General features: G+C 49.2%; 1 protein-coding gene across 3 annotated transcripts; it reads left to right on the top strand.

Annotated features, from left to right (window-relative positions):
* The first annotated feature begins 33 nt into the window (after positions 1-33).
* Positions 34-26,556, top strand: HIRIP3 (HIRA interacting protein 3). 3 transcript variants are annotated; one of them, XM_073648792.1, is made up of 9 exons: positions 34-189; positions 10,481-10,601; positions 19,842-19,953; positions 20,071-21,284; positions 21,339-21,896; positions 21,971-22,130; positions 22,224-22,322; positions 25,860-25,930; positions 26,003-26,556. In XM_073648792.1, the coding sequence occupies exons 1-9, from the start codon at positions 71-73 to the stop codon at positions 26,147-26,149; spliced, it is 2,601 nt and encodes an 866-aa protein (XP_073504893.1). In that variant the 5' UTR covers positions 34-70; the 3' UTR covers positions 26,150-26,556. The 3 variants fall into 3 exon arrangements, with proteins under 3 accessions (XP_073504893.1, XP_073504891.1, XP_073504892.1); XM_073648790.1 differs by having other exon boundaries at positions 20,071-21,896; XM_073648791.1 differs by lacking the exon at positions 25,860-25,930 and having other exon boundaries at positions 20,071-21,896.
* The last annotated feature ends 140 nt before the right edge of the window (positions 26,557-26,696 follow it).

Here is a 26,696-nt window from a genome sequence, read left to right as displayed (position 1 = left end):
CCAATCAGAAACGCCAAGTCTAAAGCCTCCTAGTATCCACCAATCAGAAATCAGCAGCCGGTGCAGACCAATGAGAGGCGGGGGGCGCGGCCCGTGTGGCGGAGAGCGGGGTTTAAACATGGCGGGAGATGTGGAGCGGGAGATGCGGCTCTTCACCCGGGGGCTTTTCCAGCGCAGCCCGGACCTGAGGTGAGAGTGGAGCGGGGACGTCATCCGGGTCACCTGTGCGCGGGAAGCACGTCACCGTGCGCGGCCTGTACCGGGAGTGACGTCACTGTGTGTAAAGGGGGCAGGGCCGGCTCAAGGTTTCACTGACTAACATTACATGAGTGATATCTATAGTAACTTCTACAATGGCTCCGAAACCGGAGAATCTCCGCAGCGCACAGTGCAGACCGGATAGTATAGTCCTCCATACAGTATAATGGACCCACATAGTCCTCCATACAGAATAATGGGCACCACATAGTCCTCCATACAGTATAATGGACCCACATAGTCCTCCATACAGTATAATGGACCCACATAGTCCTCCATACAGAATAATGGGCACCACATAGTCCTCCATACAGTATAATGGGCACCACATAGTCCTCCATACAGTATAATGGACCCACATAGTCCTCCATACAGAATAATGGGCACCACATAGTCCTCCATACAGTATAATGGACCCACATAGTCCTCCATACAGTATAATGGCCCCACATAGCCCTCCATACAGAATAATGGGCCCCACATAGCCCTCCATACAGAATAATGGGCCCCACATAGTCCTCCATACAGAATAATGGGCCCCACATAGTCCTCCATACAGAATAATGGGCCCCACATAGTCCTCCATACAGAATAATGGGCCCCACATAGTCCTCCATACAGAATAATGGGCCCCACATAGTCCTCCATACAGAATAATGGGCCCCACATAGTCCTCCATACAGAATAATGGGCCCCACATAGTCCTCCATACAGAATAATGGGCCCCACATAGTCCTCCATACAGAATAATGGGCCCCACATAGTCCTCCATACAGTATAATGGCCCCACATAGTCCTCCATACAGTATAATGGCCCCACATAGTCCTCCATACAGTATAATGGGCACCACATAGTCCTCCATACAGTATAATGGACCCACATAGTCCTCCATACAGTATAATGGGCACCACATAGTCCTCCATACAGTATAATGGGCCCCACATAGTCCTCCATACAGAATAATGGGCCCCACATAGTCCTCCATACAGAATAATGGGCACCACATAGTGCTCCATACAGTATAATGGGCCCCACATAGTCCTCCATACAGAATAATGGGCACCACATAGTCCTCCATACAGTATAATGGGCACCACATAGTCCTCCATACAGAATAATGGGCCCCACATAGTCCTCCATACAGAATAATGGGCCCCACATAGTCCTCCATACAGAATAATGGGCACCACATAGTGCTCCATACAGAATAATGGGCACCACATAGTGCTCCATACAGTATAATGGCCCCACATAGTCCTCCATACAGAATATTGGGCCCCACATAGCCCTCCATACAGAATAATGGGCCCCACATAGTCCTCCATACAGAATAATGGGCCCCACATAGTCCTCCATACAGTATAATGGGCACCACATAGTCCTCCATACAGTATAATGGCCCCACATAGTCCTCCATACAGAATATTGGGCCCCACATAGCCCTCCATACAGAATAATGGGCCCCACATAGTCCTCCATACAGAATAATGGGCCCCACATAGTCCTCCATACAGAATAATGGGCCCCACATAGTCCTCCATACAGTATAATGGCCCCACATAGTCCTCCATACAGAATAATGGGCCCCACATAGTCCTCCATACAGAATAATGGGCCCCACATAGTCCTCCATACAGTATAATGGGTCTCACATAGTCCTCCATACAGTATAATGACCCCACATAGTCCTCCATACAGTATAATGGGTCTCACATAGTCCTCCATACAGTATAATGGGCCCCACATAGTCCTCCATACAGTATAATGGCCCCACATAGTCCTCCATACAGTATAATGGGCACCACATAGTCCTCCATACAGTATAATGGGCACCACATAGTCCTCCATACAGTATAATGGGCACCACATAGTCCTCCATACAGTGTAATGGGCACCACATAGTCCTCCATACAGTATAATGGGCCCCACATAGTCCTCCATACAGAATAATGGGCCCCACATAGTCCTCCATACAGAATAATGGGCCCCACATAGTCCTCCATACAGAATAATGGGCCCCACATAGTCCTCCATACAGTATAATGGGCACCACATAGTCCTCCATATAGTATAATGGGCACCACATAGTCCTCCATACAGAATAATGGGCCCCACATAGTCCTCCATACAGAATAATGGGCCCCACATAGTCCTCCATACAGAATAATGGGCCCCACATAGTCCTCCATACAGTATAATGGGCACCACATAGTCCTCCATACAGTATAATGGGCACCACATAGTCCTCCATACAGTATAATGGGCCCCACATAGTCCTCCATACAGTATAATGGGCCCCACATAGTCCTCCATACAGTATAATGGGCCCCACATAGTCCTCCATACAGTATAATGGGCCCCACATAGTCCTCCATACAGTATAATGGGCCCCACATAGTCCTCCATACAGTATAATGGGCCCCACATAGTCCTCCATACAGTATAATGGGCCCCACATAGTCCTCCATACAGTATAATGGGCCCCACATAGTCCTCCATACAGTATAATGGGCCCCACATAGTCCTCCATACAGTATAATGGGCCCCACATAGTCCTCCATACAGTATAATGGGCCCCACATAGTCCTCCATACAGAATATTGGGCCCCACATAGCCCTCCATACAGAATAATGGGCCCCACATAGACTTCCATACAGAATAATGGGCCCCACATAGTCCTCCATACAGAATAATGGGCCCCACATAGTCCTCCAAACAGTATAATGGCCCCACATAGTCCTCCATACAGAATATTGGGCCCCACATAGCCCTCCAAACAGTATAATGGCCCCACATAGTCCTCCATACAGAATATTGGGCCCCACATAGCCCTCCAAACAGTATAATGGGCCCCACATAGCCCTCCAAACAGTATAATGGGCCCCACATAGTCCTCCATACAGTATAATGGGCCCCACATAGTCCTCCATACAGAATATTGGGCCCCACATAGTCCTCCATACAGAATATTGGGCCCCACATAGTCCTCCATACAGAATAATGGGCCCCACATAGCCCTCCATACAGAATAATGGGCCCCACATAGTCCTCCATACAGTATAATGGGCCCCACATAGTCCTCCATACAGTATAATGGCCCCACATAGTCCTCCATACAGAATAATGGGCCCCACATAGTCCTCCATACAGAATAATGGGCCCCACATAGTCCTCCATACAGAATAATGGGCCCCACATAGTCCTCCATACAGAATAATGGGCCCCACATAGTCCTCCATACAGAATAATGGGCCCCACATAGTCCTCCATACAGAATAATGGGCCCCACATAGTCCTCCATACAGAATAATGGGCCCCACATAGTCCTCCATACAGTATAATGGGTCTCACATAGTCCTCCATACAGTATAATGACCCCACATAGTCCTCCATACAGTATAATGGGTCTCACATAGTCCTCCATACAGTATAATGACCCCACATAGTCCTCCATACAGTATAATGGCCCCACATAGTCCTCCATACAGTATAATGGCCCCACATAGTCCTCCATACAGTATAATGGGCACCACATAGTCCTCCATACAGTATAATGGGCACCACATAGTCCTCCATACAGTATAATGGGCACCACATAGTCCTCCATACAGTATAATGGGCACCACATAGTCCTCCATACAGTATAATGGGCCCCACATAGTCCTCCATACAGAATAATGGGCCCCACATAGTCCTCCATACAGAATAATGGGCCCCACATAGTCCTCCATACAGAATAATGGGCCCCACATAGTCCTCCATACAGAATAATGGGCCCCACATAGTCCTCCATACAGAATAATGGGCCCCACATAGTCCTCCATACAGAATAATGGGCCCCACATAGTCCTCCATACAGTATAATGGGCACCACATAGTCCTCCATATAGTATAATGGGCACCACATAGTCCTCCATACAGAATAATGGGCCCCACATAGTCCTCCATACAGAATAATGGGCCCCACATAGTCCTCCATACAGTATAATGGGCACCACATAGTCCTCCATACAGAATAATGGGCCCCACATAGTCCTCCATACAGTATAATGGGCACCACATAGTCCTCCATACAGTATAATGGGCACCACATAGTCCTCCATACAGTATAATGGGCCCCACATAGTCCTCCATACAGTATAATGGGCCCCACATAGTCCTCCATACAGTATAATGGGCCCCACATAGTCCTCCATACAGTATAATGGGCCCCACATAGTCCTCCATACAGTATAATGGGCCCCACATAGTCCTCCATACAGTATAATGGGCCCCACATAGTCCTCCATACAGTATAATGGGCCCCACATAGTCCTCCATACAGTATAATGGGCCCCACATAGTCCTCCATACAGTATAATGGGCCCCACATAGTCCTCCATACAGTATAATGGGCCCCACATAGTCCTCCATACAGTATAATGGGCCCCACATAGTCCTCCATACAGTATAATGGGCCCCACATAGTCCTCCATACAGTATAATGGGCCCCACATAGTCCTCCATACAGAATAATGGACCCCACATAGTCCTCCATACAGTATAATGGACCCACATAGTCCTCCATACAGAATAATGGGCCCCACATAGTCCTCCATACAGAATAATGGGCCCCACATAGTCCTCCATACAGAATAATGGGCCCCACATAGTCCTCCATACAGAATAATGGGCCCCACATAGTCCTCCATACAGAATAATGGGCCCCACATAGTCCTCCATACAGTATAATGGGCACCACATAGTCCTCCATACAGTATAATGGGCACCACATAGTCCTCCATACAGTATAATGGGCACCACATAGTCCTCCATACAGTATAATGGGCACCACATAGTCCTCCATACAGTATAATGGCCCCACATAGTCCTCCATACAGAATAATGGGCCCCACATAGCCCTCCATACAGAATAATGGGCCCCACATAGCCCTCCATACAGAATAATGGGCCCCACATAGCCCTCCATACAGAATAATGGGCCCCACATAGCCCTCCATACAGTATAATGGCCCCACATAGTCCTCCATACAGAATATTGGGCCCCACATAGCCCTCCATACAGTATAATGGACCCACATAGTCCTCCATACAGTATAATGGGCCCCACATAGTCCTCCATACAGTATAATGGGCCCCACATAGTCCTCCATACAGTATAATGGGCCCCACATAGTCCTCCATACAGTATAATGGGCCCCACATAGTCCTCCATACAGAATAATGGGCCCCACATAGTCCTCCATACAGTATAATGGGCCCCACATAGTCCTCCATACAGAATAATGGGCCCCACATAGTCCTCCATACAGAATATTGGGCCCCACATAGCCCTCCATACAGAATATTGGGCCCCACATAGTCCTCCATACAGAATAATGGGCCCCACATAGTCCTCCAAACAGTATAATGGGCCCCACATAGTCCTCCATACAGTATAATGGGCCCCACATAGTCCTCCATACAGTATAATGGGCCCCGCATAGTCCTCCATACAGTATAATGGGCCCCGCATAGTCCTCCATACAGTATAATGGGCCCCGCATAGTCCTCCATACAGTATAATGGGCCCCGCATAGTCCTCCATACAGTATAATGGGCCCCGCATAGTCCTCCATACAGTATAATGGGCCCCGCATAGTCCTCCATACAGTATAATGGGCCCCGCATAGTCCTCCATACAGTATAATGGGCCCCGCATAGTCCTCCATACAGTATAATGGGCCCCGCATAGTCCTCCATACAGTATAATGGGCCCCGCATAGTCCTCCATACAGTATAATGGGCCCCGCATAGTCCTCCATACAGTATAATGGGCCCCGCATAGTCCTCCATACAGTATAATGGGCCCCGCATAGTCCTCCATACAGTATAATGGGCACCGCATAGTCCTCCATACAGTATAATGGGCACCGCATAGTCCTCCATACAGTATAATGGGCACCGCATAGTCCTCCATACAGTATAATGGGCCCCGCATAGTCCTCCATACAGAATAATGGGCCCCGCATAGTCCTCCATACAGTATAATGGGCCCCGCATAGTCCTCCATACAGTATAATGGGCCCCGCATAGTCCTCCATACAGTATAATGGGCCCCGCATAGTCCTCCATACAGTATAATGGGCCCCGCATAGTCCTCCATACAGTATAATGGGCCCCGCATAGTCCTCCATACAGTATAATGGGCCCCGCATAGTCCTCCATACAGTATAATGGGCCCCGCATAGTCCTCCATACAGTATAATGGGCCCCGCATAGTCCTCCATACAGTATAATGGGCCCCGCATAGTCCTCCATACAGTATAATGGGCCCCGCATAGTCCTCCATACAGTATAATGGGCCCCGCATAGTCCTCCATACAGTATAATGGGCCCCGCATAGTCCTCCATACAGTATAATGGGCCCCGCATAGTCCTCCATACAGTATAATGGGCCCCGCATAGTCCTCCATACAGTATAATGGGCCCCGCATAGTCCTCCATACAGTATAATGGGCCCCGCATAGTCCTCCATACAGTATAATGGGCCCCGCATAGTCCTCCATACAGTATAATGGGCCCCGCATAGTCCTCCATACAGTATAATGGGCCCCGCATAGTCCTCCATACAGTATAATGGGCCCCGCATAGTCCTCCATACAGTATAATGGGCCCCGCATAGTCCTCCATACAGTATAATGGGCCCCGCATAGTCCTCCATACAGTATAATGGGCCCCGCATAGTCCTCCATACAGTATAATGGGCCCCGCATAGTCCTCCATACAGTATAATGGGCCCCGCATAGTCCTCCATACAGTATAATGGGCCCCGCATAGTCCTCCATACAGTATAATGGGCCCCGCATAGTCCTCCATACAGTATAATGGGCCCCGCATAGTCCTCCATACAGTATAATGGGCCCCGCATAGTCCTCCATACAGTATAATGGGCCCCGCATAGTCCTCCATACAGTATAATGGGCCCCGCATAGTCCTCCATACAGTATAATGGGCCCCGCATAGTCCTCCATACAGTATAATGGGCCCCGCATAGTCCTCCATACAGTATAATGGGCCCCGCATAGTCCTCCATACAGTATAATGGGCCCCGCATAGTCCTCCATACAGTATAATGGGCCCCGCATAGTCCTCCATACAGTATAATGGGCCCCGCATAGTCCTCCATACAGTATAATGGGCCCCGCATAGTCCTCCATACAGTATAATGGGCCCCGCATAGTCCTCCATACAGTATAATGGGCCCCGCATAGTCCTCCATACAGTATAATGGGCCCCGCATAGTCCTCCATACAGTATAATGGGCCCCGCATAGTCCTCCATACAGTATAATGGGCCCCGCATAGTCCTCCATACAGTATAATGGGCCCCGCATAGTCCTCCATACAGTATAATGGGCCCCGCATAGTCCTCCATACAGTATAATGGGCCCCGCATAGTCCTCCATACAGTATAATGGGCCCCGCATAGTCCTCCATACAGTATAATGGGCCCCGCATAGTCCTCCATACAGTATAATGGGCCCCGCATAGTCCTCCATACAGTATAATGGGCCCCGCATAGTCCTCCATACAGTATAATGGGCCCCGCATAGTCCTCCATACAGTATAATGGGCCCCGCATAGTCCTCCATACAGTATAATGGGCCCCGCATAGTCCTCCATACAGTATAATGGGCCCCGCATAGTCCTCCATACAGTATAATGGGCCCCGCATAGTCCTCCATACAGTATAATGGGCCCCGCATAGTCCTCCATACAGTATAATGGGCCCCGCATAGTCCTCCATACAGTATAATGGGCCCCGCATAGTCCTCCATACAGTATAATGGGCCCCGCATAGTCCTCCATACAGTATAATGGGCCCCGCATAGTCCTCCATACAGTATAATGGGCCCCGCATAGTCCTCCATACAGTATAATGGGCCCCGCATAGTCCTCCATACAGTATAATGGGCCCCGCATAGTCCTCCATACAGTATAATGGGCCCCGCATAGTCCTCCATACAGTATAATGGGCCCCGCATAGTCCTCCATACAGTATAATGGGCCCCGCATAGTCCTCCATACAGTATAATGGGCCCCGCATAGTCCTCCATACAGTATAATGGGCCCCGCATAGTCCTCCATACAGTATAATGGGCCCCGCATAGTCCTCCATACAGTATAATGGGCCCCGCATAGTCCTCCATACAGTATAATGGGCCCCGCATAGTCCTCCATACAGTATAATGGGCCCCGCATAGTCCTCCATACAGTATAATGGGCCCCGCATAGTCCTCCATACAGTATAATGGGCCCCGCATAGTCCTCCATACAGTATAATGGGCCCCGCATAGTCCTCCATACAGTATAATGGGCCCCGCATAGTCCTCCATACAGTATAATGGGCCCCGCATAGTCCTCCATACAGTATAATGGGCCCCGCATAGTCCTCCATACAGTATAATGGGCCCCGCATAGTCCTCCATACAGTATAATGGGCCCCGCATAGTCCTCCATACAGTATAATGGGCCCCGCATAGTCCTCCATACAGTATAATGGGCCCCGCATAGTCCTCCATACAGTATAATGGGCCCCGCATAGTCCTCCATACAGTATAATGGGCCCCGCATAGTCCTCCATACAGTATAATGGGCCCCGCATAGTGCTCCATACAGTATAATGGGCCCCATATAATGCTCCATACAGAATAGTGGGCCCCTTGTAATGCTTTATACAGAATAGTGGGCACCATATAATGCTCCATACAGAATAGTGGGCCCCTTGTAATGCTTTATACAGAATAGTGGGCACCATATAATGCTCCATACAGAATAGTGGGCCCCTTGTAATGCTTTATACAGAATAGTGGGCACCATATAATGCTCCATACAGAATAGTGGGCCCCTTGTAATGCTTTATACAGAATAGTGGGCCCCTTGTAATGCTTTATACAGAATAGTGGGCACCATATAATGCTCCATACAGAATAGTGGGCACCATGTAATGCTTTATACAGAATAGTGGGCACCATGTAATGCCCCATACAGAATAGTGGGCCCCATATAATGCTTCATACAGAATAGTGGGCCCCATATAATGCTCCATACAGAATAGTGGGCCCCATATAATGCTCCATACAGAATAGTGGGCCCCATATAATGCTCCATACAGAATAGTGGGCCCCATATAATGCTCCATACAGAATAGTGGGCCCCATATAATGCTCCATACAGAATAGTGGGCCCCATATAATGCTCCATACAGAATAGTGGGCCCCATATAATGCTCCATACAGAATAGTGGGCCCCATATAATGCTCCATACAGAATAGTGGGCCCCATATAATGCTTCATACAGAATAGTGGACACCATATAATGCTCCATACAGAATAGTGGGCCCCATCTAATGCTCCATACATTAAAAAAAATGAAACACTCGTCTCTCCTCGCTCCCCGCTGGCCGCAGGTCCTGTGTCTTCAGCGTCTTCTGGCTGTCTGCAGTGCTCAGCGTAGAGGGCGTGCTGTAGTGACGTCATCGCTCCCTCTGCCCTGAGACGTCAGAGTCAGGAGACACCGGGCTGCGGAGGAACAGGGAGAGGTGAGTATTTCAAACAGTTTAAATCACGGTGGGGGGGGGGGGTCAGCACCTTGTAGTAATGTCCCACCCTGGTCCCCATTTTGAGTTAATGTCCCCAATTCTGCCACGCTTCACATACACATTAAAAAAAAAAGTCCTCCTTCCCTGAGCTCGCTCCCTCAGCGAGCAGCGTCCTCTTCTCCTCCGCAGCCTGGGCGGTGCACGGCAGTGACGTCACACGCTGCCTGCGCCTGCCTGCCGACGTCAGCTGCCGCTCTCTGATTGGCCGGTGGCTCGTATTGGTATTGCGATGCAGAGAGCTGGTGTCTCCATCACGAGGACGCACATTCAATTGAAAAAAACACAGACGGCGGCGGCCCCCTGGACCGGGCCACAATCATCACAGGGGCTCCGGTGCCTGCGGGCTTCATGAAGCAACCTGAGGGGCCACGTGTTTGAGATCCCTGGCCTAGATCCTCAGATCAGGAACAGAACGGACGTTTATACATCCCATCCTGCATTGTACTCCTGTATTACATAGTGTATGAGTCTGTCCATTTTATACCACCTCCACAGCCCTGCAGGGGGTGACATCGCCGTTTGCACTTTGTGTGATGTCATGGCGGGTGGTAGTCACATGACTCTCCTCTGTCCGCAGCATCCTGTCCCAGTCGTCGGTGCGCTCCAGCTTCTTGTCTCACTGCGGACGATCAGCGCTGTCCTCCCCGGAGAGGCAAATTCTGAAGAAAATAGTGGAGGAAGAGCTGCTGAGGATGCAGGTGATGGGGGGGCTCCGGGGACCACCTGCACTGCCACCATCACTGCTCCAGTCACATCTCTGCGGCTGCTTGGCTCCACACACAAAGCCCTGTGTATATACGTGCAGTCGCCGGTGTATATACAGTGGTGCGAAAGTGTTTGCCCCCTTACTGATTACTTATTCTTTTGCATGTTTGTCACTTAAATGTTTCAGATCACAAAACAAATGTAAATATTAGACAAAGATAAAACAAGTAACCACAAAATGCAGTTTATAAATGAAGGTCTTTATTATTAAGAAAAAAAGAAATCCAAACCTACAGGGTCCTGTGTGAACAAGTGATTGCCCCCCCTCCCCCAAACATAAATTAACTGTGATTTATCACCTCTTTTGGGAAGCTGAGTTCACTTTCCCCATCCACACACAGGCCTGATTACTGCCACAACTGTTCTCAATCAAGAAATCGCGTAAATGGGACCTGCCTGACAAAGTGAAGTAGACCAAAAGATCCTCAAAAGCCAGACATCATGCTGCAATCCAAAAAAATTCAGGAACAAATGAGAAACAAAGTCTGGAAAAGGTTATAGAGCCATTTCTAAAGCTTTGGGACTCCAGCGAACCACAGTATTAGCCATTATCCACAAATGGTGAAAACATGGAACAGTGGTGAACCTTCCCAAGAGTGGCCGGCCGACCAAAATTACTCCAAGAGCGCAGCACCGACTCATCCAAGAGGTTACAAAAGACCCCACAGCAACATCCAAAGAACTGCAGGCCTGACTTGTCTCAGTTAAGGTAAGTGTTCATGACTCCGCAATAAGGCGACAGCCCCACTATCAGTATATGGTCAGTTTTCGGTCAGTATTTTCCATCAGTATTTGTAAGCCAAAACAAGGAGTGGGTCAAAAATGCAGAATTGGTGCACTTGTTCCTATTTTATAACTTTTCTCTGATTATTCCTCACCTTTTTTTGGCTTATAAATACTGAGGAAAAATACTCATCAAATACTGATAGTGGGGCCGTAGCCTAAGACACAGACTGGGCAAAAATGACAGCATGGCAGTGTTTCAAGACAAAAACCACTGCTGAGCAAAAACAACATAAAGGCTCGTCTCAGTTTTGCCAGAAAACATCTTGATGATCGCCAAGACTTTTGGGAGAATACTCTGTGGACTGACGAGACAAAAGCTGAACTTTTTGGAAGGAGTATGTCCCATTACATCTGGCATAGAAGTAACACAGCATTTCAGAAAAGGAACATCATACCAACAGTAAAATATGGTGGTGGTAGTTGATGGTCTAGGGCTGTTTTGCTGCTTCAGGACCTGGAAGACTTACTGTGGTAAATGGAACCATGAATTCTGCTGTCTACCAAAAAATCCTGATGGAGAATATCCGGCCATCTGTTCCTGACCTCAAGCTGAAGCGCACTTGGGTTATGCAGCAGGACAGTGATCCAAAACACACCAGCAAGTCTGCCTCTGAATGGCTTAAGAAAAACAAAATTAAGACTTTGGAGTGGCCTAGTCAAAGTCCTGACCTTAATCCGATTGAGATGCTGTGAGATGACCTTAAATAGGCGGTTAATGCTTTGAAACCCTCCAATGTGGCTGAATTACAACAATTCTGCAAAAATGAGCGGCCAAAATTCCTCCAGAGCGTTGTAAAGACTCATTGCCAGTTATCACAAACGCTTGATTACAGTTGTTGCTGCTAAGGGTCCAACCAGCCATTAGGTTTAGGGGGCAATCACTTTTTCACACAGGGCCCTGTAGGTTTGGATTTCTTTTTCCCTTAATAATAAAGACCTTCATTTATAAACTGCATTTTGTGGTTACTTGTGTTATCTTTTGTCTAATATTTACATTTGTGATCTGAAACATTTGTGACAACCATGGAAAAGAATAAGAAATCAGGAAGGGGGCAAATACTTTTTCTCACCACTGTATGTGTAGACGCCCTGCGTTCCTTCCCTGTTGATGACGCCCTACAGACAATTCTCCATCATGGTACAAACACGTGATATAACATCCCAGACAGAGGGATATTGGAAGGGTTGGATATAACCGTCCAATTAAACCCTTCATCAGGTGTCAATGACGGAGGGGCCCTAAAGGATCTCATCTGCTCCTGGGCTGGTGGGAGGGGACCGGGGGTCTTCAGAAGTGACCCTGACCCATCCACAGGGATGATAGATTTGTGGGCTGGTTATATTCACGACATTTTTCTCATCTGGAAATGGTCAACGTAATAGTTTTTGGAATGTGTAACCGGGTTAAATGGCAGAGCCATAAACTTCCTAGATTAAGATGGGGGCAGGAATCACCTTGAAAAGGGGGATCCCATAAGGGTCATATTTACAGATATGAAGGAACTGTTAATGTGTTAAGACATTCAGAAAACAGGCAAAAGATCTGAAGGAAAGATTCCTTGAAAGAGGAAATCCCAAGGGGGATCCTAAAGAGGGCTTATAAGCAAAAAAAAAAAATAGGCCTAGAATAGATTTACACCAAACGAGACACCTGCAAAGACCAATATTCCAGATTAGTTACCACATAGGGTAATGGCGAGGGCATTTTGTGTGCGGCTATACAGTGGCTTGCAAATAAGTAGTCTAAATTGGTGAAGTGAGAAAAATATAGGCAAAAATTAAATTTATGGGATCAATAAAAATTGGCATGTGCATATGTATTCACACCTTTTGCTATGAAACCCCTAAAAATTTCATCAAGTCCCATGCTTAGTGACAGGACGTCCCCCTGTGTGCAATCTAATGTCACATGTCTGTCAGTATATACACTTTACCTTTTCTGACAGGCCACGGAGGCTGCAACACCATTAACAAGAGGCAGCACTAACCAAGCAACACCATGAAGACCAATGAGATCTCCAAACAACACCATGAAGACCGGGGAGATCTCCAAACAACACCATGAAGACCGGGGAGATCTCCAAACAACACCATGAAGACCGAGGAGATCTCCGAGCAACACCATGAAGACCGAGGAGATCTCCGAGCAACACCATGAAGACCGAGGAGATCTCCGAGCAAGTCAGGAATAAAGTTGTTGAGAAGTACAAGTCAGGGTTGGGTTATAAAAAATAATATCCCAATCTCTGATGATTCCCCGGAGCACCAGCAAATCCATTCTCAAATGGAAAGAACATGGTACCCAAACAAACCTGCCAAGAGAGGGCGCCCACCAAAACTCTCAGCCCGGGCAAGGTGGGCATTAATCAGAGAGGCAGCACAGACCACAGGTAACCCTGAAGGAGCTGCAGAGTTCCCAAGCAGAGACTGGAGTATCTGTCCATACGACCACAATAAGCCGTATACTCCATAGAGGTGGCTTTTATGGAAGAGCGGGCAGAAAAAGCATTTACTTACACACAAAAATTGGAAGGCTCATTTGGAGTTTGCCAAAAGACATATGGGAGACTCCCCAAATATATGGAGGAAGGTGCTGTGGTCAGAGGAGACCAAAACGGAACTTTTTGCCCATCAAGGTAAACGCTATGTTTGGTGCCAAACCAACACAGCTCATGACCCCAAGAACACCATCCCCACAGTGAAACGTGGTGGCAGCACGTCGATGTTAGCGGTCGTGTGACCTGTCGCATGACTAAATTATGTCATGGAAGTTCCTTTTAGACCATCGCGAGCTGCTGGGGACACCGGACGGATCGCTATGGAGACCGTGGGCCATCAGAAGGTGAGTATAATGTATATTTTTTATTTTATTTATTTTTATTATTTTTTTTACAGGTACTATGGTACCCGGGTCTGGATGAGTCTCCTCTTCTCCAAACCCGGGTACCATCCGCACATTGAATCGCATGGTATCCACACCTGAAGATGTAGTCATGCGGATATTATGCGATTTAATGCAAGTCAATGGCGGCGAAAACGCCGCGATTACGCAAAATAATTGGTAATGCTGCATATTTTTCCGCAATGATAATCCGCAGCGGAAATTTCTGCAGCATGTGCACAGCAAATGAGGATTATCATTGGGGAACATGGCAGACCTTCTACCATGCGTTTTTTTTAAGCGTTTCTGCAGTGGAATTGCCTCTGCGGAAACGCTTAAAAAACGCATCGTGGGAACACAGCCTAAGAAGAGTCCAAGATTCCAGCTGAGAGGTGTAAGAAGCTTGTTGATGGTGGAAGGCAGCGGCGTTTCTCCAGTGAATTTAGTGAGACAGTGACCCAGGCAAGTTACATCAAACATCCTTTATATTCCAAATTCTGCACACATGAAATTGCTCCCCTCCGGATCTCAGCCGGGAATACGTATCTAAAGTCCAGTGCCGCCGGCACTTGCACCCGTTAGTTTCTCGGGTGCTAATGTGTTTGCTCATGTCGCCGGCTCTGGTCTGTATTAGCTTCACACAGCCAGGGATACATCCACAGCACATTCAGCTCTGCTACATGGTGACGCCAAACACAAAATTGACAAACCCAAACCTTAACTGCAGGTTTAAATGAAAACTGTGGCTACGGACCACTTGTAAGACCCGGGCTGGAGAGATCCGCCCCACTACCATCCTGCAGATCTCTACAAAAATAAAAGCCCGATACAAGTTTTCCTAACAATTTGACCCAGTCCACACGTATTTTAATGGTAAGCACAGCCGTGGCTAAGATTACAGTGCACACCAGCGGTTCAATCTATGCCTCTATGCGCATCCTGGGGGATACATAATGGCCCTCGCATATCCCCCCTACCCCTCTCTGTTTAAACTTGTGGGGTTGAACACCTGTCACCATAAAGGGTGCCCATGATCTTTTAGCTGTGCCGATCTCCCAGCAAAATTAGGTACAAACTGTCTATAATATCCCATGATGGTGAGGAACGCTCTCACATGTTCCGTAGTGAGAGGCCAGGGCCCGTTTTGAATGGCCTCGATCTTATTTATTTGGGGTGTGACAATCCCGTGGCCAATTACGTACCCCAAGCATCGGGCTTTCTCAAGACCTATCGCACATTTTTTTTCTGGTTCCCTGTGAAGTCCGCGGCTCTGAACGAATCCACTACCGCTTGCACCTGGGACAAGTGTGTATGCCAGTCGGTACTATAGATGATATCATCTAAGTACGTAGACGCGTACTTCTGATGGGGCTCTAACACTATGTCCATCAGCCTCTGGAAGGTGGTTGGGGTCCCACGTAACCAAACAGGCAGGACGACATAGTGATAGAGACCCTCCGGTGTTACAAAGGCGGTCTTTACTTTTGCCTACTCTGTCAGTGGTACCTGCCAGTAACCCTTGGTCAGATCGAGCGTGGTGAAGTACTCGACCTGCTCCAGTCTCTCAATCAGCTTGTCCACCCGAGGCATTGCATAATCTTTACCTCGTTCGCCGCCTCTTCCTGGGCCGGTGTCTGAGGGACCTTAGGAGATGTGACCGGAGTCTCTCGCTGCCTCTTCCTGGGCCGGTGTCGGAGGGACCATAGGAGATGTGACCGGAGTCTCTCGCCGCCTCTTCCTGGGCCGGTGTCGGAGGGACCATAGGAGATGTGACCGGAGTCTCTCGCCGCCTCTTCCTGGGCCGGTGTCGGAGGGACCATAGGAGATGTGACCGGAGTCTCTCGCCGCCTCTTCCTGGGCCGGTGTCTGAGGGACCTTAGGAGATGTGACCGGAGTCTCTCGCTGCCTCTTCCTGGGCCGGTGTCGGAGGGACCATAGGAGATGTGACCGGAGTCTCTCGCCGCCTCTTCCTGGGCCGGTGTCGGAGGGACCATAGGAGATGTGACCGGAGTCTCTCGCCGCCTCTTCCTGGGCCGGTGTCGGAGGGACCATAGGAGATGTGACCGGAGTCTCTCGCCGCCTCTTCCTGGGCCGGTGTCTGAGGGACCTTAGGAGATGTGACCGGAGTCTCTCGCTGCCTCTTCCTAGGCCGGTGTCGGAGGGACCATAGGAGATGTGACCGGAGTCTCTCGCCGCCTCTTCCTGGGCCGGTGTCGGAGGGACCATAGGAGATGTGACCGGAGTCTCTCGCCGCCTCTTCCTGGGCCGGTGTCGGAGGGACCATAGGAGATGTGACCGGAGTCTCTCGCCGCCTCTTCCTGGGCCGGTGTCGGAGGGACCATAGGAGATGTGACCGGAGTCTCTCGCCGCCTCTTCCTGGGCCGGTGTCTGAGGGACCTTAGGAGATGTGACCGGAGTCTCTCGCTGCCTCTTCCTGGGCCGGTGTCGGAGGGACCATAGGAGATGTGACCGGAGTCTCTCGCCGCCTCTTCCTGGGCCGGTGTCGGAGGGACCATAGGAGATGTGACCGGAGTCTCTCGCCGCCTCTTCCTGGGCCGGTGTCGGAGGGACCATAGGAGATGTGACCGGAGTCTCTCGCCGCCTCTTCCTGGGCTGGTGTCGGAGGGACCATAGGAGATGTGACCGGAGTCTCTCGCCGCCTCTTCCTGGGCCGGTGTCGGAGGGACCATAGGAGATGTGACCGGAGTCTCTCGCCGCCTCTTCCTGGGCCGGTGTCGGAGGGACCATAGGAGATGTGACCGGAGTCTCTCGCCGCCTCTTCCTGGGCCGGTGTCGGAGGGACCATAGGAGATGTGACCGGAGTCTCTCGCCGCCTCTTCCTGGGCCGGTGTCGGAGGGACCATAGGAGATGTGACCGGAGTCTCCTCTGTAACCAAACATTTCCATGCTTTTAGTAGATTGACATGGTAAATTTGCTCAGGTTTCCTCTTCCCAGGCTGATATACCCTGTAGCTCACCTCCCCAAATTTTTACCGGGCTTCACATGGGCCTTCCATCTGTCCAAAAACTTACTTTCTGCGGTGGTTACCAAAACCCAACACGTTATCCCCTTGTTTAAAGGATCTAATAGTGACCTTCCTATTGTAGCCTCTGCTCTGACCGTAATCCGGTCCTGCATACTCGCAACGTTCTCTAACGCTTTTATGGGGCGTAGGCTCCTGTTCCCATGTCTCTTTGGCGGTGTCCCGCATGCCCCTGGGATGTCTACAATATAATAGTTAGAAGAGAAGCCTGTTGAGGGCTGCGGTACCTCCCGGTAGAGACGGCAATAACTTATCCCAGTCCTTCCCATCTTTAGCTTCAGCCTTTTTTTAACATAGATTTTAGGGTCTTATTAAATCTTTTTCTGTTAGACCATTGGTTTGTTGGTGGTACACCAACATGCGCAACTGTTTTGATCTGGAGCAGTTTACACAATCCTTTAGTGACCTTGGACATAAAATGAGTCCCCTGATCCGTAAGGATCTCCTTTTGGTAGCCCAAGGCGAAAGAAGATGGCAAACGGCTCCCGGGCAATACGTTTCGCCGAGGAATGACTGAGATGAATCGCTTCCGGTTAACGAGTAGCATAATCCACTACGACCAATATGTGTTGGTGGCCTTGGGCTGATTTCACTATTGGCCCTACCAGATCCATAGCAATCCGCTCAAAAGGTTCGATTGGGGCACTACCACCTGCTCTATTATTTTGTCAACCTGGTATAACTTCTAGTTGGCCACCATACAAGGAAAAACATCCTCTGCCCCAGGTTGCTGTGCCACCCCATTTATCATTATCGCCTGTTCCCGGGATAGTGTAGGATCCTGAAGCTGAGCTGTGCCGAGACACTTCAGCTCCGGAGCGGATGTGGTCTCCTCGACCTCTCCTGCCAATACCTCTAGGGGAAACCTATCGGGTTCACACTCCTTCCCTATGATGGTGCTTTTTCTGACTCGGGATCTTTAGATTCAGTGCCCGGATATACCTTTGCCTTGGGAGGCTTACTTTTGCTCTCCTATAGGGACCAGAACAGGGGCAAATCTCGTCCCAAAACAGTCCAGTATGGAAGAGTATTTACCACTCCCACTGTATGTTTAATATCCCCACACGGAGTGGAAAAGGTAACCTCCACTGTCGAATACTCCCAAAGGTCCCTGTGTATACACACGACCCCGATTTTCCGACCATTGGGGTTGTCCTTGCAACCAATGACCCATAGATTCTGAGTCCAAGGCTCTGTGCACACGTTCAGTATTTGATGGTTTCTGCACCTCTTGGCAGCAAAAATGCTGTGGGAAAAAAAGTGTGGTTTTTTTTGGCCGTGATTTGGTGCGTTTTTGTACAGCAATGAATGCTTGGATTACGGTCGGACCTGGGTGAGTATATTTGGTTAATTTAAATGATTAAAGAATGTCTGTTGTATTTCAAAAAAAGTGTTTTATTCTGTGTTTATTTAACTCTTTACTTACAGGTTTAGTAATGATGGTGTCTGGTTGACACCTCTTCATCACTAAACAAAGGGCTTTGTGTCAGTGACACCTAATCCCATTAGCCCCAATCCCATTCAAATATGATATGTAATTTCTGGGGCAGCTGAGGGCTGATATTTTTAGCCTAGGAAGGGGCTATTAGGCCAACATGTTCCCTGGCTATTAATAACAGCTCACAGCTGTTTGGTTAGTTGCTAGGTCCCCACGATTAGCAACCAGCAGCGGTTTGGATGCAGTTTATTTTCGCTGTGTCCAAAACGCCGCGCTATAATGCCGCACTTGTGTTCCAGTACATGCGGATCCAGTTAAAATCTGCAGTGTAGAGTTGTCTCCACTACAGAAGTTGACATGCTGCAGGTAAGTTTACGCAGCGTCAAAAAAAAAAAAAAAAAAAAAAAGTACAGTGGGCATGGGATTTTTTATAAATGAAAGAAAATGAAGAATTAAATTAAAAAAAAAAAAAAAACGGCGTGGGCTCCCGCATCATTTTCATAACCAGAAGAGGGAAACCTGACCGCTGGGGGCTGAGATTACTAGCCAGGGAAGGGACCATTAACCAAAGATGTTCCCTGGCTATTAATAACAGCTCACAGCTGTTTGATTAGTGTTTACTGGCTACATCACAGGGGGACCCCAATAAAAAATTGGCGTAGGGTCCCCCTATAAAATCTTACCAGCAAAGGCTAAATAGGCTGCTGTGAGCTGATGTAATAGCCAGGGAAGGGACCATGGATCCTGGCCCCCTCCGAGGTAATAATATCAGCCCTCAACGGCCCCTGAAATGGCGCATCCCAATACACACAAAGGAAATAAACCTGTGTATAACAAAACGTGGAATTACCATAATTTTCTGGGAGAAATACTCATTTTCTGGAATAATTTCAAGGGCGCCATCACTTCCGGTCATGACTGTATTTGACGTGTTTGTACCATAATGGTGATTGGCAGCGATTACACATATAATGTAATTATTATATCAATCAATGTGACCTGGGTCTTGTGCGATCACTGACAGGAGGAAGACGCCAGTGACGACGAGCCCCTCATCATCAAAGTGCAGAAGAGGGGCCGCCAGGACAGTGACAAGGACATGGAGCCCCCGGGGAAGAGACAGCGGCAGACGGGCGGTATGTACCGCGGTGTTACCGACTGCAGAGCCATAGATCGTGTGCCGGAGTGGAGCCATGGATGCGTCAGCGCTCCGTCCGGCCGGATCAGGACTAATGTGGTGTCTGTCCCTGCAGGTAACGACTCTGAAGAGGATTCTGGAATCGAGCAGCGAGACAGCAAGAGACTGTCCGGGAGCTCCCCCGAGGCCCCAGTGTCCGTGACGACCCCAACAAAAGCAGAAGAGACAGCGGCCGAGAAGAAAGGAGACGGATCGAAGAGGAGGGTAAAGACGACACCTAAAAGAGGCAAAGGGACCGCACTAGAGAGCTCGGAGGAAGAGACGGACAAGAAAAAAGTGACTGCCCGCAGCGACATAGAGAAGACCGCCATGAAGTTTCAGGTCTTGGACTCAGACAGCGAGGCAGAGCCGATCAAGCCGAAGGTCAGCCACAAAGAGACTGCACGTGCCGACGGGAAAGAGAGAGCCAAGGCGGCGAAGAGTCTGCCGAAAAATGAGACCGACAGCGAGAGCCAAGGAGAGGAACCGGGGCGAAAGACTGAGAGAGGGAAGAGACCACAAATCAAGATAAATAGAGTGCAAGGAAAAGGCCGTGATGAAGAGGGTGCAAAAAAGACAGGGCCGAAGAAGAAAGCAGCTAAGAAAGAGAGTGAGAGTGGTAGTGAGGAGGAAGAGAACGCAAGAAAGAGAGCGTCCAAGAAGAAAGGGGCTAAGCAAGAGAGTGATAGTGAGGAGGAGGAAGAGAGTGCTAGAAAGAGATCACCCAAAAAGAAAGCAGCTAAGAAAGAGAGTGATAGTGAGGAGGAGGAAGAGAGTGCTAGAAAGAAAGCGGCTAAGAAAGAGAGTGATAGTGAGGAGGAGGAAGAGAACACAAGAAAGAAAGCGGCTAAGAAAGAGAGTGATAGTGAGGAGGAGGAAGAGAACACAAGAAAGAAAGCGGCTAAGAAAGAGAGTGATAGTGAGGAGGAGGAAGAGAACACAAGAAAGAAAGCACCCAAAAAGAAAGCAGCTAAGAAAGAGAGTGATAGTGAGGAGGAAGAGATTGCTAGAAAGAGAGCGCCCAAGAAGAAAGCGGCTAAGAAAGAGAGTGATAGTGAGGAGGAGGAAGAGAGTGCTAGAAAGAAAGCGGCTAAGAAAGAGAGTGATAGTGAGGAGGAGGAAGAGAGTGCTAGAAAGAGAGCACCCAAAAAGAAAGCAGCTAAGAAAGAGAGTGATAGTGAGGAGGAAGAGATTGCTAGAAAGAGAGCGCCCAAGAAGAAAGCGGCTAAGAAAGAGAGTGATAGTGAGGAGGAGGAAGAGCGTGCTAGAAAGAAAGCGGCTAAGAAAGAGAGTGATAGTGAGGAGGAGGAAGAGCGTGCTAGAAAGAAAGCGGCTAAGAAAGAGCGTGATAGTGAGGAGGAGGAAGAGAGTGCTAGAAAGAGAGCACCCAAAAAGAAAGCAGCTAAGAAAGAGAGTGATAGTGAAGAGGACGAGAGTGCACAAAATAGTGTGTCAATTAAAAAGACTCCTAAGAAAGACAACGAGGAAGTGAGCTCAGAAGAGACCAGAGCATCAGAGGACAGCAGTGATAGTGATGAGAGCGCAGCCGCCAAGAAAGATAGTGCTAGCGAGAGTGATGAAGAAGAGAGGCCTGGAAAGAGAGTGCCAAAGAGTGACCGTAAGAATCAAGATAAGAGACCTCCCTCTAAAAAGATATCGAAGAGTGACAGTGAGGAGGACGAGAGCGACCTGAACAGAGAGAGTGACGAAGAGAAGACGGCAAAGAAGCCCAAGACTGCGGCCGGTGAGCGCAGAGAGACAGACGGCAAAGGAGCGAAGGGCAAGAGAGCGGAGAGCGACTCAAAGGACAGAGCCAAGAAGAAAACCAAAGCAAAAGATGAAGACTGTGACTCCTCCGCCGGATCGGAGCCCGACACCAAGGGGAAGAGCGGCAAGAAACAGGTAGAGTCCGCGGGAGTGTGGGGGAGGGGAGGAAGCCGTGACCGTCCACCATATGAGACCTCCGCTCTTCACAGGTCGCCTCCAAGGAGGAGCACCCCTCCATCCTGCGCCTCAAGAAGTACATCCTGACCTGCGGGGCCCGGAGGAACTACAAGAAGCTGTTCCAGGACTGCCGCTCGGTGAAGGCCATGGTGGAGGTGCTGAAGAAGGAGCTGGAGGACCTGGGGGTCAAGGGTGAGATGGGTGGAGGGGTCATTGGTAGTGAGGAATAATCGGGGTTACTGGGGGGCGTCCTGCGTAGTGACCGAGCCTGATCTCTCCCTGCAGGGCAGCCGTCGCTGGAGAAATGCCGCGTGGTGCGACTGAAGAGGGAAGAGGCGGCCGAGCTGGCGGAGCTGGACACCGGCAACATCATCGCCACCGCCGGTGAGTCCGCGGGAGGAAGAGGCAGTACCGTAACACCACACTCGCACCCAAAACGGGGTAAAACGTGGCTGTGCAGACACACAGCGCCCCCCTGCTCATGTGAGCGCCGACGAAACGTCCTGTCTGCTGCAAAATGCACCGAACATCTCCGGTGTTTCCATCCACAAGGCTGACGGATATAATCTATTGTTTTCTGTTATCAGTCATTCCAGAGGAGAGGCCGATGCTCATCTCAAACCCGGTATAAATGTATACAGGGAGCTCCCCCTAGTGGAGGCTGCAGACAGGATCTTATCATGTATCTCTGTATACAGGGAGCTCCCCCTAGTGGTGGCTGCAGACAGAATCTTATCATATATCTCTGTATACAGGGAGCTCCCCCTAGTGGTGGCTGCAGACAGAATCTTATCATATATCTCTGTATACAGGGAGCTCCCCCTAGTGGTGGCTGCAGACAGAATCTTATCATATATCTCTGTATACAGGGAGCTTCCCCTAGTGATGGCTGCAGACAGGATCTTATCATGTATCTCTGTATACAGGGAGCTCCCCCTAGTGGTGGCTGCAGACAGGATCTTATCATATATCTCTGTATACAGGGAGCTCCCCCTAGTGGTGACTGCAGACAGAACCTTATCATGTATCTCTATACAGGGAGCTCCCCCTAGTGGAGGCTGCAGACAGGATCTTATCATGTATCTCTGTATACAGGGAGCTCCCCCTAGTGGTGACTGCAGACAGAATCTTATCATGTATCTCTATACAGGGAGCTCCCCCTAGTGGTGGCTGCAGACAGGATCTTATCATGTATCTCTATACAGGGAGCTCCTCCTAGTGGTGGCTGCAGACAGGATCTTATCATGTATCTCTGTATACAGGGAGCTCCCCCTAGTGGTGGCTGCAGACAGGATCTTATCATGTATCTCTATACAGGGAGCTCCTCCTAGTGGTGGCTGCAGACAGAATCTTATCATGTATCTCTGTATACAGGGAGCTCCCCCTAGTGGTGGCTGCAGACAGGATCTTATCATGTATCTCTGTATACAGGGAGCTCCCCCTAGTGGTGGCTGCAGACAGAATCTTATCATGTATCTCTGTATACAGGGAGCTCCCCCTAGTGGTGACTGCAGACAGAATCTTATCATGTATCTCTGTATACAGGGAGCTCCCTCTAGTGGTGGCTGCAGACAGGATCTTATCATGTATCTCTGTATACAGGGAGCTCCCCCTAGTGGTGACTGCAGGCAGGATCTTATCATGTATCTCTGTATACAGGGAGCTCCCCCTAGTGGTGACTGCAGACAGAATCTTATCATGTATCTCTATACAGGGAGCTCCTCCTAGTGGTGGCTGCAGACAGAATCTTATCATGTATCTCTGTATACAGGGAGCTCCCCCTAGTGGTGACTGCAGACAGGATCTTATCATGTATCTCTGTATGCAGGGAGCTCCCCCTAGTGGTGGCTGCAGACAGGATCTCATCATGTATCTCTGTATACAGGGAGCTCCCCCTAGTGGTGACTGCAGGCAGGATCTTATCATGTATCTCTGTATACAGGGAGCTCCCCCTAGTGGTGACTGCAGGCAGAATCTTATCATGTATCTCTGTATACAGGGAGCTCCCCCTAGTGGTGACTGCAGACAGAATCTTATCATGTATCTCTGTATACAGGGAGCTCCCCCTAGTGGTGGCTGCAGACAGGATCTTATCATGTATTTCTGTATACAGGGAGCTCCCCCTAGTGGTGGCTGCTGACAGGATCTTATCATGTATCTCTGTATACAGGGAGCTCCCCCTAGTAGTGGCTGCAGACAGGATCTTATCATGTATCTCTGTATACAGGGAGCTCCCCCTAGTGGTGACTGCAGACAGAATCTTATCATGTATCTCTGTATACAGGGAGCTCCCCCTAGTGGTGGCTGCAGACAGGATCTCATCATGTATCTCTGTATACAGGGAGCTCCACCTAGTGGTGACTGCAGGCAGGATCTTATCATGTATCTCTGTATACAGGGAGCTCCCCCTAGTGGTGGCTGCAGACAGAATCTCATCATGTATCTCTGTATACAGGGAGCTCCCCCTAGTGGTGGCTGCAGACAGGATCTTATCATGTATCTCTGTATGCAGGGAGCTCCCCCTAGTGGTGGCTGCAGACAGGATCTCATCATGTATCTCTGTATACAGGGAGCTCCCCCTAGTGGTGACTGCAGGCAGGATCTTATCATGTATCTCTGTATACAGGGAGCTCCCCCTAGTGGTGACTGCAGACAGAATCTTATCATGTATCTCTGTATACAGGGAGCTCCCCCTAGTGGTGACTGCAGACAGAATCTTATCATGTATCTCTATATACAGGGAGCTTCCCCTATTGGTGGCTGCAGACAGGATCTTATCATGTATCTCTGTATCCAGGGAGCTCCCCCTAGTGGTGGCTGCAGACAGGATCTTATCATGTATCTCTGTATACAGGGAGCTCCCCCTAGTGGTGGCTGCAGACAGGATCTTATCATGTATCTCTGTATACAGGGAGCTCCCTCTAGTGGTGGCTGCAGACAGGATCTTATCATGTATCTCTGTATACAGGTAGCTCCCCCTAGTGGTGACTGCAGACAGGATCTTATCATGTATCTCTGTATACAGGGAGCTCCCCCTAGTGGTGGCTGCAGATAGGATCTTATCATGTATCTCTGTATACAGGGAGCTCCCTCTAGTGGTGGCTGCAGACAGGATCTTATCATGTATCTCTGTATACAGGGAGCTTCCCCTATTGATGGCTGCAGACAGAATCTTATCATGTATCTCTGTATACAGGGAGCTCCCCCTAGTGGTGACTGCAGACAGAATCTTATCATGTATCTCTGTATACAGGGAGCTTCCCCTATTGGTGGCTGCAGACAGGATCTTATCATGTATCTCTATATACAGGGAGCTTCCCCTATTGGTGGCTGCAGACAGGATCTTATCATGTATCTCTGTATCCAGGGAGCTCCCCCTAGTGGTGGCTGCAGACAGGATCTTATCATGTATCTCTGTATACAGGGAGCTCCCCCTAGTGGTGGCTGCAGACAGGATCTTATCATGTATCTCTGTATACAGGGAGCTCCCTCTAGTGGTGGCTGCAGACAGGATCTTATCATGTATCTCTGTATACAGGTAGCTCCCCCTAGTGGTGACTGCAGACAGGATCTTATCATGTATCTCTGTATACAGGGAGCTCCCCCTAGTGGTGGCTGCAGATAGGATCTTATCATGTATCTCTGTATACAGGGAGCTCCCTCTAGTGGTGGCTGCAGACAGGATCTTATCATGTATCTCTGTATACAGGGAGCTTCCCCTATTGGTGGCTGCAGACAGGATCTTATCATGTATCTCTGTATCCAGGGAGCTCCCCCTAGTGGTGACTGCAGACAGAATCTTATCATGTATCCCTGTATACAAGGAGCTCCCCCTAGTGGTGGCTATAGGCAACATTTTATTGTAGAACTGTCCAGTAACTTTGCTTTACCAATCCTGTACTATATTGTCCTTTACTCCAGTCACCTCCAGAGCTGCACTCACTATTTTGCTGTGCTGCATTGTGGGACGTGGAGAGTGCCTGCCAGTCTGGGTGTGTAAAGACCTATCTCCATTTCCCAGCATGCTCTGGTGCAGTGTTTCTGACGACCTGTTTCTTCTGTAGGACGACCTCGACGTCGAAACACCTGGAATCCCTATCAGGCATCCCCAGTCCGTGACGACTCCCCCTATAGGAAAACTGTGGGATCTGACTCCGAAGGAGAGGAAGGTCCACCCCGCAAAAAGAGGCCAATGGACTGGTCCGGCCTAAAGGGGATCATCAGTGACGATGGCGACAGTGATTGAGGGGTTAATCTCGGATCTCTTGTACATAGGACTCAGAAGAAATAATTGGAGACGTCATCGCCAAGAAAACCATCTCCGGCAGCCCCATTACTGTACATGCTGCACTCCGGGGAAGGACTACAACACCCAGCATTCCTAGTATGCTAGGATCTGCCATTTGGGCCATGTGGAATCTGGTGATCTTGTGTATTTGGCGAGGTGCGGGGTCCCCGGTGCCCCCTGTCACTGGGTGTAGTATTGCGTCCCCCCCATCTGTATATGTTTGGTCTGTTCCGGTCCGCCTCCGTCCGTTGTGATATTTCTGCTTTTTTAATTCACTTTTACATGTTTTGTTTTTGTTGTAAATAAACTTTTTTTTTTTTTTTCCACAAATATTTGGTAAATTCATCTTTATTTAGAAATCTACATTGATGTCGCCCCCACGGCTGAAAAATAAGGATCCTATAGAGAGAAGTCGTCTGCACGAAAAAAATAAACGAGGGGCCGCGGGGGGAGACGCCGCCGTCCTCCAT

The sequence above is a fragment of the Phyllobates terribilis genome, unplaced genomic scaffold (genome assembly GCF_046119375.1).
Source record: "Phyllobates terribilis strain yellow unplaced genomic scaffold, ASM4611937v1 Scaffold_9__5_contigs__length_417890890, whole genome shotgun sequence".
Lineage (NCBI taxonomy): Eukaryota > Metazoa > Chordata > Amphibia > Anura > Dendrobatidae > Phyllobates > Phyllobates terribilis.
The sequence above is the reverse complement of the archived record's forward strand: the minus strand, read 5'-3'. Positions and strand labels throughout refer to the sequence as shown.